General features: G+C 39.1%; 1 protein-coding gene across 2 annotated transcripts in view; it reads right to left on the reverse strand.

The window, feature by feature from the left end:
* Positions 1-2102: 2102 nt before the first annotated feature.
* Positions 2103-13654, reverse strand: part of LOC124284760 (protein phosphatase 1E-like) — a 78377-nt gene continuing 66825 nt past the window's right edge. For both annotated transcript variants that reach the window (XM_046720862.1, XM_046720863.1), the window contains exons 4-7: positions 7498-7686; positions 6056-6199; positions 4217-4310; positions 2103-3270 (exon numbers count right to left, since the gene is read on the reverse strand). In XM_046720862.1, coding sequence (XP_046576818.1) covers positions 2573-3270; positions 4217-4310; positions 6056-6199; positions 7498-7686 — 1125 coding nt within the window. In that variant the 3' untranslated portion in view covers positions 2103-2572. The remainder of the gene's footprint in view (positions 3271-4216; positions 4311-6055; positions 6200-7497; positions 7687-13654) is intronic.

Below are 13654 nucleotides of genomic sequence, written 5' to 3' on the forward strand. Positions count from 1 at the left end.
TCTGATAAACTTCCCTGACATGCGAGGATGGCGGCCTATATGATGGCTTTACCACAGCATGGACGACCCTGCATCCTGACAGCCCTACGTCCATCTCATATTGTATACAGGAGGAGATACCAGAGGTACAAAGGAACAAGTAAGCATATATTCTACAGATTCTAGCATTCATCTCGGACTTCCTAGCAACTTCCCTGAGCTCAAAACATACACAAAATATCAGTTGTAGTGACACTGGCAATACAGACAAGACACGATCCTGTCTGTTAATCAAAATTTGCTGACATCTACATCTTGGGTTATGTATTTTCATGATTAATGAATAACACTTACAGACTTGCTTGACAAATTCAAACACATCAGAAGAACGGTACAGAGATTGTGAAATATAATGATACATATCATTTACTATGTAGAGCAAATCCCCCTCTCATCAAACAATTCCACACAATCCATCCATATCTTCATATGGAAAATAAGCAAATTACCTTGACAAATGTACAGTTACCATGACAACACAATCAGGATTCAGTACTGTTACTTTTCTTATTACTATGACAACTCAAAAACTCACATTTCATAACAGGTCATTTCTTTCTGTGAAAATATCTCACTTTGACAATAAAATTAACCAACCTGAACAAAATCTGCTTAAACATATCTAATGATTCGGATATGGAAGTTTCACATAGGAGGACGGCCAGAATTGATACAGCTGTTAAATGATTACCAATTTCAGGATATTGCTGAGTGTGGCGTAAAACTACGTGCACTCACTCACTCACTGACCAATTTCAGGGTGCGATTTCGGCAGCCAGGACTGTTATTTGTGGTTCAGAGATACTGTTATATATTCTATATCATACAGAGACCCTGTGGAGTTAAAACATGTGATACATCTATCATCTTTATAAACATTGTTCGATGAAACACATTTCAGCAACATTATTCATCTTTCATCAAAGAAACACATCTGTTTACTACACGTTCATATGGATATTAATCTCACAAACAAAAAACACACGAAATTACACAAAACAACAGTTCCAGTTATGATATGTTGATTAAAAAATAAACATCATTTTGTACGAAAACCTAATTTTCAATTTCAAAGAAAATATAAATCCTCAATCATTTCAAAATAATCACCCATGAGTTAAAAATACAACAAGTTCATCTTACTTAATCACAGAAACTTTAACATTTCCAAATTAATATTCGACACTACAATTTGCCCGAGAGCTGTTTGTCTGGAGACGACACATTAGCTGCATACTACATCCAAGAGCATGTGTCGCTACCCTGTATAAGTCGAAAGATATTTTGTTGACCAAAATAATATGCAAACAAAAAGACATATTTGTAATCAAACAACAAACATACATTGTAAGAAATGGAAGAATGAATTCCTTAAGAAACTAATTCAGTTAAATAGTACCCATAGAATAAATACAATTAATTTAAACAAGCATGAAGAAGCTTCTCACTCTTATACAGTCAGTGGACATAAGTATTCGTCACTGTGCATAATTTCCATAGACTTACATGTTAAGTTGGTGCAGTTAGAAAAATTATCTTGAATATATTTTCCGTTTGATCATAGTCATATTTTTCACACGTGTCTTGAATCATCTCAGCAGCAAAGACATAATTTCCGTTTTATTTTCCATTCAGTACTTCAAGAATGACCACACTTTGATTGATGTGTGTCATGGTTATGACAATTTTTAATGACTGATTGACTGACTGAGTTTGGTTTTATGCCGCTTTTAGCAATATTCCAGCAACATCACGGCGGGGGACATCAGAAATGGGCTTCACACATTGTACCCATGTGGGGATTCGAACCCGGGTCTTCGGCGTGACAAGCCAATGCTTTAACAACTAGGCTACCCCAGCGCCCCCCCCAATTTTTAATATGGTGGTCTATGGGGAAAGAATACAGAATGTTGTATATATGTTGGTATTGTAACTACAAAGTGGAAAGTACATGAAGGAACATTTCATGGAAATTATGTAATTGGAAATTCTGTGGCCAAGATGATTTCCTAACAACCTGCACAATTTGACAACCAAATAACAAAATCTGAATTCATGAAAATTATTACAGCTACACTAAAATAACATGCAAGTCTATGAGAATTTTGCCAACTGACGGATACTTATGTCCCATGACTGTAGGTCAGCTTACACAAGGCTTTCTAACTATCTAATAAAATGCCCTCTTGCACACATTTGTGAAAACAATCAAGCGAAATGCCTTCCTGATTAATCTGGCTCGCTCACTATAGCCACTTCCCTTTGTTCTAGAATTGTTAGTTATCGCCCCTTAGTGTGGAGTGATCTCCCTTTGTTCGTGGATGCTTTCATTTTGCTGCCTTGGTTTTCTCTTGGTTCCCTTGAGGTAGATAGGGTCCCAGAAAAGTCTAGGACTTCATTGGTCAATAGAAACACAGTTCCCCCAACCCCATAATTTCATATTGAGGCTTGTTTTGCTTTGAAATATCAATAAGCAAGACTATAAACTTGTCGAAGAACTCTGGATAAATAAATAGGGGATTAAAACGGACAGTCAACAACTTCTTAAAGCTGTTTCTTTTTCTGTTTTTCTATCATGTGGCATGTTTTTCTTGTCTTCGGATTCTGTAGACACATTTCGATTTGACAATTTTAAGAAAGTCAAGAAAGAATGCACCGACTTCCAGAACCAGTCCTGACTAGACTTGTTTCCCTGCTTCCCCTTGTCTGGCGTGGAAATGTTTTGTTTCAAATGCAATTTCACATGATCTTCTTGATGATGAAATTCCTGAGTTAAACGACTTTCGTTATCTTTGGAGATACGTTCCTTGCTTTGTTTGTTTGAATTTCGCAAACTGGGTTCTAAGTTTCCTTTCCCGTTACTGTGACGAGACGATTTATCGGATCCACTTCCATGTCTCTTCTTCCCTTCAGAACCATTTGCTCTAACACGATCAATACTTGCGTTGTTTGTTTTGGGAGCCGAGATCTGATCTCGAAGAAACACAACGATAACGGAAATATTGTCATTGGACCCATTATCTCTGGCGTAGTTGACAAGTCTGTGTGCAACTGTGCTGCGATCGCCATGGTTTTCCTGAATATGATTGTACACTATCTCCGGCAAGTCCTCGAATGTCAGAACATCCCATGCTCCGTCACATGCTAACACCAGATAGTCTTCTTTACCGTCAAGGTCAAAGCTGTAGACTTCGGCATCGCTGCTAATGTACGGTTTCTGACTAACGTCACCTGGAATCAAACATTTAGGGTGAGTGAGTGATTAAGTTGGCTTATATGTTTTCAGTAAAAGTTCAGAAATAGTGAGTGAAGATTACTTGCAGACTGGTCTTGAAGTTGGTCAAGAGCTTGAGTGAGTGAGTGAGTGAGTGAGTGAGTAGTTTTGAGCTGCAGGTGAACAATAGTGAGCTATATAGCAGCTGAGTCTGAGGACAATCCAGTGATCAACATCATGAGCTTCTTCTGAATTGGGATATGAGACATGTGTCAGAAATAGAGCCTGACCACCCGATCCCGCTAGTCACCTCTTATGACAAGCATGGGTTGCTGAAGACTAACCCGGATCTTTCACGGGCCTAAAACAAGAAGAGCTGAGTAAGTGAGTCGTTATATTTTTAGACATTTTCAGCAATATTCCAGAAATATCAGGACAGGAGACATAGGAAGGGGCTTCATACACTGCTATAGTGAATGGAAACCATGGAAACCAGAACAAGTGTATGTGAATGGGTCGAATTCACACAAGTATTTCAAACTGATTTACTTGACACAGATAACTGAGTATGATTCCAAGAAACTTAAAGCCATATTCATGCAAAATGAATGAGTGAGTGATGGTTTAATGTCAGCTAGCAATATTCCTGGAATATCATTAACCACTAGAAATGGGCTTCACATATTGTCACCACGTAGGGAATCGAACCCGGTCTTTGTGATGACAACCACTAGGCCAGGACAACAAGGGACACTAGAGACGGCTATGGAAAGTCTTTTCCATTTTGCTTTTCGAGTGTTACATACTTGAAACAAATTATTTGTTTTTCCACTGTTCACTGGACTTTGAAAAAGACACAGCTAAGAACATCAAATGGAGGGTCTTAAATCAATGATACTGTCAATATTAGGTTTGAAAGGGACAATATTAAAGAATCAGTATGTTAAGTCTTTCTTTAATTACCTATCGCCCTGGACACCGCAATGTTGCCATTTACCCGCCAGGTCCCATAATGCAACACAACTCCTCCAAGCTTTTCAATTCTCTCTTTCTCATCCTGAAAGACATAAAAAATTACACACGATTACACTTCACACATCATGCCTATTGAAGCTGGAATTTAGGGGGATGTTTTTATGTGTCTCTCCGCTTGTACAAATCCTGGGCCTATATTTTCCAAATAATCTTTGCCCTAAAATTATGTTACAGTTATCGCAATTAAAATGAGGGAGTGAGTTTAAGTTTTACGCCGCACTCAGCAAAATTCCAGCTATATGGCAGCGGTCTGTAAATAATGGAGTCTGGACCAGACAATCCAGTAATCAACAGCATAGCATCGATCTGCTCTACTGGGAACCAATGACATGTGTCAACGAGCCTGACCACCTGATCCCATTAGTCGCCTCTTACGACAAGCATAGTCGCCTTTTATGGCAAGCATGGGTTGCTGAAGACCTATTCTACATCGGATCTTCACGAGTCCAATTAAAATGAAAGAATTTGCACATCTTTTGGTATGACACAGTCAGGGGTCAAACCACCTACCTTCTTCTCTCCAGACTGACACACTGTCCACTAGACCATGAATGAAGTGACTGCTCTTCACAATATGGTTATCGTTGACTAATGTTTTACCTTATATCCCAGCTAGATTCATCCTCATTAAATCGTGGTATTACATCCCCATTCTATTATGATAAGGCTACCCAAGGTTCACCCAGTATTGATAACAAGACATTGGATATAGCTCACTGATGAATACAGTCATGAGACATTTTGCATTGAGGTAGTGAGCAGTCAGTGAGTTAATTTAATGCTGCAATGTAAATAATCAAGTCTGGACCAGACAATCCAGTGTTTAACAGCATAAGCATCAATCTACACAATTAGGATACGATGACATGACTGAAGATCAATTCTAACGGGATCTTCATGAGGAGACAAGCATGGGTTACTGAAGATCAATTCTAACCCAGATTTCACAGGGAGACAAGCATGGGTTACTGAAGATCAATTCTAACCCAGATCTTCACAAGGAGACAAGCATGGGTCACTGAAGATCAATTCTAACCCAGATCTTCACAGGGAGACAAGCATGGGTAACTGAAGATCAGTTCTAACCCAGATCTTCACAGGGAGACAAGCATGGGTTACTGAAGATCAATTCTAACCCAGATCTTCACAGGGAGACAAGCATGAGTTACTGAAGATCAATTCTAACCCAGATCTTCACAGGGAGACAAGCATGGGTTACTGAAGATCAGTTCTAACCCATATCTTCACAGGGAGACAAGCATGGGTTACTGAAGATCAATTCTAACCCAGATCTTCACAGGGAGACAAGCATGGGTTACTGAAGATCAATTCTAACCCAGATCTTCACAGGGAGACAAGCATGGGTTACTGAAGATCAATTCTAACCCAGATCTTCACAGGGAGATAAGCATGGGTTACTGAAGATCAATTCTAACCCAGATCTTCACAGGGACACAAGCATGGGTTACTGAAGATCAATTCTAACCCAGATCTTCACAAGGAGACAAGCATGGGTTACTGAAGATCAATTCTAACCCAGATCTTCACGGGTGGAGATAGTGATCAGAGATGGGGCAATGTCACTTCAAGCAAACCTCTGTTAACATTTTTGTCAACGCCTTTCCCATTTCATTTGCCTCCTATTTCACTTGTTGTTTAACGCGACACTCAGCAACATTCCAGCTATTTGACATTGATTGTAAGTCACCAGTTCTGAACCCGACAATCCAGTGTGTACTGGTCAGGAAGATGAAGGTGGACACTGACCGGGCTCTCGGGCTTGTGAGGGTTCATGAGAGTGACAGCACCGCCGTTCCGCACCAGCACAGCCTGTGAGTCCCCCAGCCATGATATGTGGATGCGTGAGTCTTGTAACAGAGCTGTTACACATGTTGTACCGCTCCGTAGTTTCTGAAACAAGAAAGTCGTACTGAATGAGTTGAAGCACAAAATCTTTTTTCTTTTTACTTTTTCTTTTTTTTCCAGGTAAACATACAAGTTGACGTATATTTTGAAGCACAAAATCTTGGTTGTGTGTTTCCATGACACACTCACATATTCCAGCAATAACATGCATTCTGTAAACAAAAACGTCTGGAAAAGTCAAACCTGGTAGGAAAAAAAATTGATACTGAGGTTGTCTCCCTTAAAACAAGAACATTTTATTTAAAGCACCAAAGTTCATTAATACAGAATTAACCTATAAGTTTAGATGGATGTTTTTCAATTGGTGGATTTTTGTGTATGAAAACCTTCAATTTTTGATCATTTCCTACTAGTGTTGGGAATTGGTTGAAATCTCACAATTGATGATTGGTTCAATACCAACGACCAATCATCGAAAAAAATTGGTTCGCGTCATTTTTAGACTTTCCTATTCAGGTTGTAGTTGCAGAAAAGTATAAAGAAAAAACATTTGGTTCTCTGTTGTAGTTTTTTGAAACTGCACAAATTACATTTGCGAATTTCACATCCAGTGTAAAATGATTCAGTTCCAGTGTAACATAAACTTCCCAGATTCTTCAAGAAATATTCGGTCATGACTTTTCAGAAAGTGAAGTGAGTTTTCTTAGAAATAAACACGTTTTCAGGCCCTGACAACGTCCTAGATATGTTCTATCATCAAGTATTTCAAACTCTATTACAGCGGTTCCAAAATCGTTAGTGTTCGATTATGACTGAGTTTAGTTTTACGCCGCTTTTAGCAATATTCCAGCAATATCACGGCGGGGGACACCAGAAATGGGCTTAACACATTGTGCCCATGTGGGGAATCGAACCCGGGTCTTCGGCGTGACGAGCGAACGCTTTAACCAGTGTTCGATTATGAGAAAATGTGATCGATTGCTTGGTCGTTTGGCCACTGCGACCAATCTTCAATTATTTCAATTAATCGGACCACCACCATTTCCTACTACAAGACCAATGGAACGGTTATCTCTACAGCACTGTAATCATATACATTTCTAAAACTCCTGCAGTGAGTGAAATATGGTCTTGAACAGGGATTATTTTTAGTAGACATTACACAATAATCCGATTATTACCCTCGTGTGACAGCAACACCACCAAATAATACAATGTTTATTCCTAATGTATAACTTTTTAAGAGGAAACACGCTTGGCTTATAAATTCTATAGCTCTGATGTAATAATGTAAATATGGTTGAAATACAAAATAATTTTTTCTAATGAGGAGTTTTACTGACATCTCTTTTAGCTCTTTCCAAGAACCAATCGTCTGTTAATTTGTAGGAGTTTTTGATAGCTTTGGCAACATCGCTGTTGAATTCCTTATCATGGATGAAGTTGCAGTGAAGATGGCTGGCTGTGTACGTAGCTGCTTCCACACCTCCGTGGCCGTCAAACACTGCGTAGTACGACTGACTAGGACCATCCTGGAAGCGTTAAGGAAGAATTGAAAATTGGGAAATGCAATGAAATAAAAGAGATTTTTACATGAGCATATGTGTAATATTGATCGTACAAAACAAGTATCAGAAATCAAAATTGTTTTCATGGAAATTGAGAAAAATAAAAATGCCAAAAATCTGAAAATAGCAAAAGGCACCACATTAGTTTCTTTTTGATATATTAACCAATTTTTGTTGAAAAATATTGAACGTTGTTTGAGTTCTGCTCCGGAAATGATTACGGAGAGACAGACAGACGGACAGACAAGGTGTTGACTATATACCATTGCATTATATGCCAGGGGGATACAAAGCCACTGAGCAACAGGTTGCCAACAAGTATCTGCTAATAACATAATTGTTACCACACCCCATATGTAAACCTTTTCCCATTACAAGTTCAATGTAACACGTCTGCCAACAAGTTCATAATATTCCCTGTAGGAAACCATTACACCTGATCAAGGTGGCTTATCCATTTAGGCTGCACTAGAAGTGCACCAAGACTACAGGAGGGTGTGTTCGAGATAAATACCGGAATATACCCCTGCTCCCTGAAGCCTAACACTGAGTCAAAGTTCAGTCTCCAGATGGCGATCTCATCTAGATCAGGAACGACTCATTCAGCCATCAACGTGCAGCCGACAGCATATGATGTAGTGCACACCATGCCCAGAGTAGTGAATGGGCTACCAGAGGTGAGGTGAGGTGAAATTGTGTTTAACGTCGTGCTTGAGAACATTTCGCTCATATGACGACGTGCATGCGTGTGTATGTGTATGTGCGGCTGCCTGTTCTAGCCCAGACTTAAGCTGGTTTTATAGTGCTAGCCCACTGAGATACCATGCCGCAGTGAAGCATGAATACCCCACTCAGACACATTATACTGACTCCGAGCCGACCAGTCCTTGTTGTACCCATTAATGCCGAACGCCAGGCAGGGACCAACAAGTACCATATTTTAATGTCTTTTGGTATGACGCGGCCGGGGATCGAACCCGCGACCTTCCGCTCTCCGGGCGGACACTCTAACCACTACACCACGGAGGCGGTCCTCAGGGCTACCAGAGGGTTCTGTGGGATATGTCTGCACTACAGTCTCAGAACATGGGATATAACACTAATGTGGCAGGGCTCGATTTAGTGCTTTGTTACTTGCACTGGTGCAACGCAATATTACAAAGTGCAACCTAGTTATGAGTCTGACCTTGCACAAGGTGCAAGTCAATTTTTGAGAAATAAATCAACAATAAATAAAACATCATAAGCATAAATATGTCAGCTAATCTTTCTTCTAAACTTTGAATAGATATGGTACTGAAATATTGCTATTCATATACACGTTTCAGCTATGACAGCTCTTGTAAACAGGGATCAGCTGTGTCTCTGTGTTGCTATGGTTTCATAGGTACTACATCACGGAAATATGTTTATGTGCACCAAAACCTCTGACGTTTTAACACACTATGTTGCAACTGGAACTTGGCTGGTGCAACTAGGTTTATATCTGAACAATTGTAAAAGAACAGGGGTATATCTGAACTCCATTAACAGGTAGAAGGGTAATATGTATGGGCTATATCTGCACTACAGCACAGAACATGGGATATATCTACATCACATTAACAGAGAAGAAATATGACATATATCTGCAAAACAGTCACAGACTAGGATATATCTGGATCACATTCACAGAGCAGGGAATATGGGATATATCTGCACAACAACCTCAAACGTGGGATATATTTGCTCATCAGTGACAGTCTAAGGGATATATCTGCACAACAACCTCAAACGTGGGATATATTTGCTCATCAGTGACAGTCTAAGGGATATATCTGCACAACAACCTCGACCGTGGGATATATTTGCTCATCAGTGACAGTCTAAGGGATATATCTGCACAACAACCTCAAACGTGGGATATATTTGCTCATCAGTGACAGTCTAAGGGATATATCTGCACAACAACCTCAAACGTGGGATATATTTGCTCATCAGTGACAGTCTAAGGGATATATCTGCACAACAACCTCGACTAAGGGATATATTTGCTCATCAGTGACAGTCTAAGGGATATATCTGCACAACAACCTCAAACGTGGGATATATTTGCTCATCAGTGACAGTCTAAGGGATATATCTGCACAACAACCTCAAACGTGGGATATATTTGCTCATCAGTGACAGTCTAAGGGATATATCTGCACAACAACCTCAAACGTGGGATATATTTGCTCATCAGTGACGGTCTAAGGGATATATCTGCACAACAGTCACAGAACATGGGATATACATGTATGTGCAGAACATCACAGGGGCATGGTTCTGCTATTCCTGACAGGGTGTGGTCGGGTCTATGCTTCATGGAGAAATAAACACAGACTGAATCAATATACAGAATACAGAAGCTGGAAAAACACATCATCTGCTTTGTACAGATCAAGATTCTCCAAGCCACCACGTATACCTTCCTGTCCATGTCCTGGGGCATAATCTGTCACGGTTCCATTAAAGAGTTCATCAACAAACTTTATTTTAAAACTCTATTTTAAAATAATTCTTCAAATAATTTGTCCTGTTTTGGAGACTTTCACATCTTTCTCTAGTTCCTGAAATTATGATTTGTTACCATGCATGATCAAACTCTGACATGCCCAGCAACGATATACTTGAAGACCATCATGAAAACCATCCTAGGACTTTTCAACAAACACGACAGATATGCTGCACATTCAATCACTACAAAAAGAAAAGCCAGTCTAGAAGTAAAACCTCCAAGTTTTCTTACAACCTACAAAAACAAAGCAAAGACGTTTTATTCTGAACAAAACAATTGTTTTGGGTAAAACATCTATAGTTCAGCCATGTGCCCACAGGCGAGGGACCTCACAGCAGACAATACTACCAACATCAAAGACAACCCTTGTTTGATGGAGATTACCATCTTGTAGATTTCTGTCAAACAAAAATCTATGAGTGTATTTTCTTTGGCTAACACAAGACTGGGGGTGACTGTGAGAGGAATTTGTGGCTTGAAATACCTGTCTAAGTGTGTGTTTTCAATTTAACATTTGATTCACAGACTTTTTATCTTGGATTCATTTGAATCAACTTCTCTGACAAGCATTGTCCCACGAGGAGGAGGACATTCTTATACCCTGAATCATGGCTCATTGTTATATGGCCTGCCATGTCATCTGTACATCAGTGAACATTTCACATTGCAGTATGGATCAATAATATTATCAATATTTATATTGTCTTCAATAACATGGGTTTTTTATTGTTTAATTATGCCCACAGCAAATTCTAGCTATATGACGACTGTAAATACTTATAACAATCCAGTGATCAACATCATGAGCATCGATCTATGCAATTGGGACATAATGACATGCATTGTCAAGGTTGTCAAAGTAGCAAGTCAGACTCCATTTGGTCATATTGCATGTTTGGCTAAAACTGATAGTAGTAAGAGTTCTCCTGTTTTCCAGTCTTTCTTTTACTTCATGAAAACTAGTATATATACATCAATACATTAATTCTCAAACATAAACCTCCAGATTGGATTTGTATTTTTGGATACATGTGATAAAAACCAGAGGTACAGACAAGTGTATGAAATATGCATAGTACTAAAGATTCATGCAAATTACGCAAATATTTATGTGAAAACTCTATTTCTATACAAGCACGCTTGAAATTTTTGTTAATACTCAATAAATGTGATCTTACATGCAATTTTTCGCACACAAAATGTCAAATCGTAGCTTGCGTATCGGTGGATAGATAAAATAACTGAAGTATACTGAGAGGTTCTATTTCAGGACATGAACTTGACAACTTGCAGTCTTTCTTACCGTTTCTCATATTACAGATCAAATATAAATAACAAAACTTAACTTTTAAACTTCACTATATTTTCAAATTTAATGGAAAATGGCAAAATACCCAATTGAGTTTGAGTGAGCTGAGTACAATTTATTTGGTTACTCAAAGGAAAATTAGGATACCCAATTGAGATGAACACAAGTGAGTACATAACTCAATGGCCCAAAAAGTTCTCTGTAGCTCTGAAAACTATAAAAATATAGGCACAATACATATTCCCAAACTTAAGCAGTATGTTTTTCAAGTACTATTGTAAAAGAAAACAGACCAATTATACTGCTTTTGCCCTAACACTGACATTATACTAAAAGTTAAACAGTGATAAGCAATGTCTTGACTGCAAAAATTACAGCTTCTTTGGCCGAGAAAATAGTGATGTCATTAGCCTGTGGCATGGCAAGCATTGTGATGCAATTTTAATAGATCGTTATCCCCTAGGAGAGAACACTGGATTTCACCCAAGTGATATATCTCTTATGGCAGTTTTGGATGATAAATATTAATCATATTCTTTTCTTTCCTCATAATTCATATTTTTTGTCCATATCAATCATCTTCCCCATGCAGACTGTCCATATTTAGATTAGATATGGTCAAAAACAACTCGGCTGTTACATTCAGGAAACAAACTCTGTGAGGAGGTCACCACTTCCTCAGCCAAAATCTCTGCTTGTACTGAAATACAGTTATCAGCATATAGGAATTCGACCTGTCTATTTCAGTCCAGCCTTAATCGCCCTATTTGACATTTACAAAAACACTGACATTAAATTTTTAATTTCATTCAAAACCTATGCAAGATGTGCAGTATCCACACCCCTGCAGAGTTACTTCCCTTGACAGCTTCACCAGGGAGAAATCAGCAGACGGTCATGTTTGCTATGACATAGAGTCTCTCAGAGATTGACTTAGGTATCTAGGTTTGAGTCCGGGTACTCTGACATCCTGAGCTGGACATACAAGAATGTTTGAGGGTACTCTGACATCCTGAGCTGGACATACAAGAATGTTTCATTTGTCCTACCACTGCACTGGTTCAGAATCCTTAAGTTGATTACAGTGAGTAAGTGAGTTTAGTTTCACGCTGCTTTCAGCAATATTTCAGCAATATTCCAGCAATATCATGGTGGGGAACACCAGAAATGGGCTTCACACGTTGTACCCATGTGGAGAATCGAACCCGGTTCTTCAACATGACAAGTGATGCTTTAACCACTAGGCCACCACACCACCGATTAAGTTGATTTCAGACTGGGATTCAAATTTCACATCAGTTTTAGAAAATTAACAACTTACACCCCGAATATTGAGTGCATTTCTTACCTGATGTGACAGGGTGTGAAATAGCTGCCTGCTGGCATGTGGCTACCAAAACTGTAGTTGGCCATCAGATTCTTAATTGTCCTAGCCTGAATTGCTCAGACAATCAGAAATTATATTAATATCCAAAAATAATTAAGGGCATGAAAACATTTTAGACTCTTCATTAGTCTGTCTCACAGTCCCTGAACCAAATTATTGTATCTACTGCAATGCTTAATCTCTAATTGAAGCAAGTCTAGATTTCCCTCAGGTTCTGAAAGTCTCATCTCACTGGGGCTACGTGTCAATATACAGGGGTATATTTGTTTCTATCAAACTGATCACAGACTAAGTGTTAGTCTAACTCCTGATTTTCAGTTTGGGTTTACTTATTGGGCCAGCGGTAGTTTGAGTGAGTGAGTTTGGTTTTACGCTGCTTTCAGCAACATCACGGCACGGGACACCTGAAATGGGGCTTCTCACAATGTACCCATGTGGGGAATTGAACCTGGATATTCGGTATCACGAGCAAACGCTTTAACCACTAGGCTACCCCACCACCCAAGCAGCATTTTGAGAGTACTTCCCATACCATATGATATATGCTGTCTGTACCTACAAATTCAATCAGTTTTATATTTAACATGTACGGAAGTCACATCCACTCTCCACTAGCATTGAATGCAGAGGTTTGGGTCCCGTATAACCAGGGATGTACACAACACACTGATACAACAGCCACGTATTTCCATCCTTC

This window comes from Haliotis rubra, unplaced genomic scaffold (assembly GCF_003918875.1).
Source record: "Haliotis rubra isolate DU_JTF1 unplaced genomic scaffold, ASM391887v1 Scf344, whole genome shotgun sequence".
Lineage (NCBI taxonomy): Eukaryota > Metazoa > Mollusca > Gastropoda > Lepetellida > Haliotidae > Haliotis > Haliotis rubra.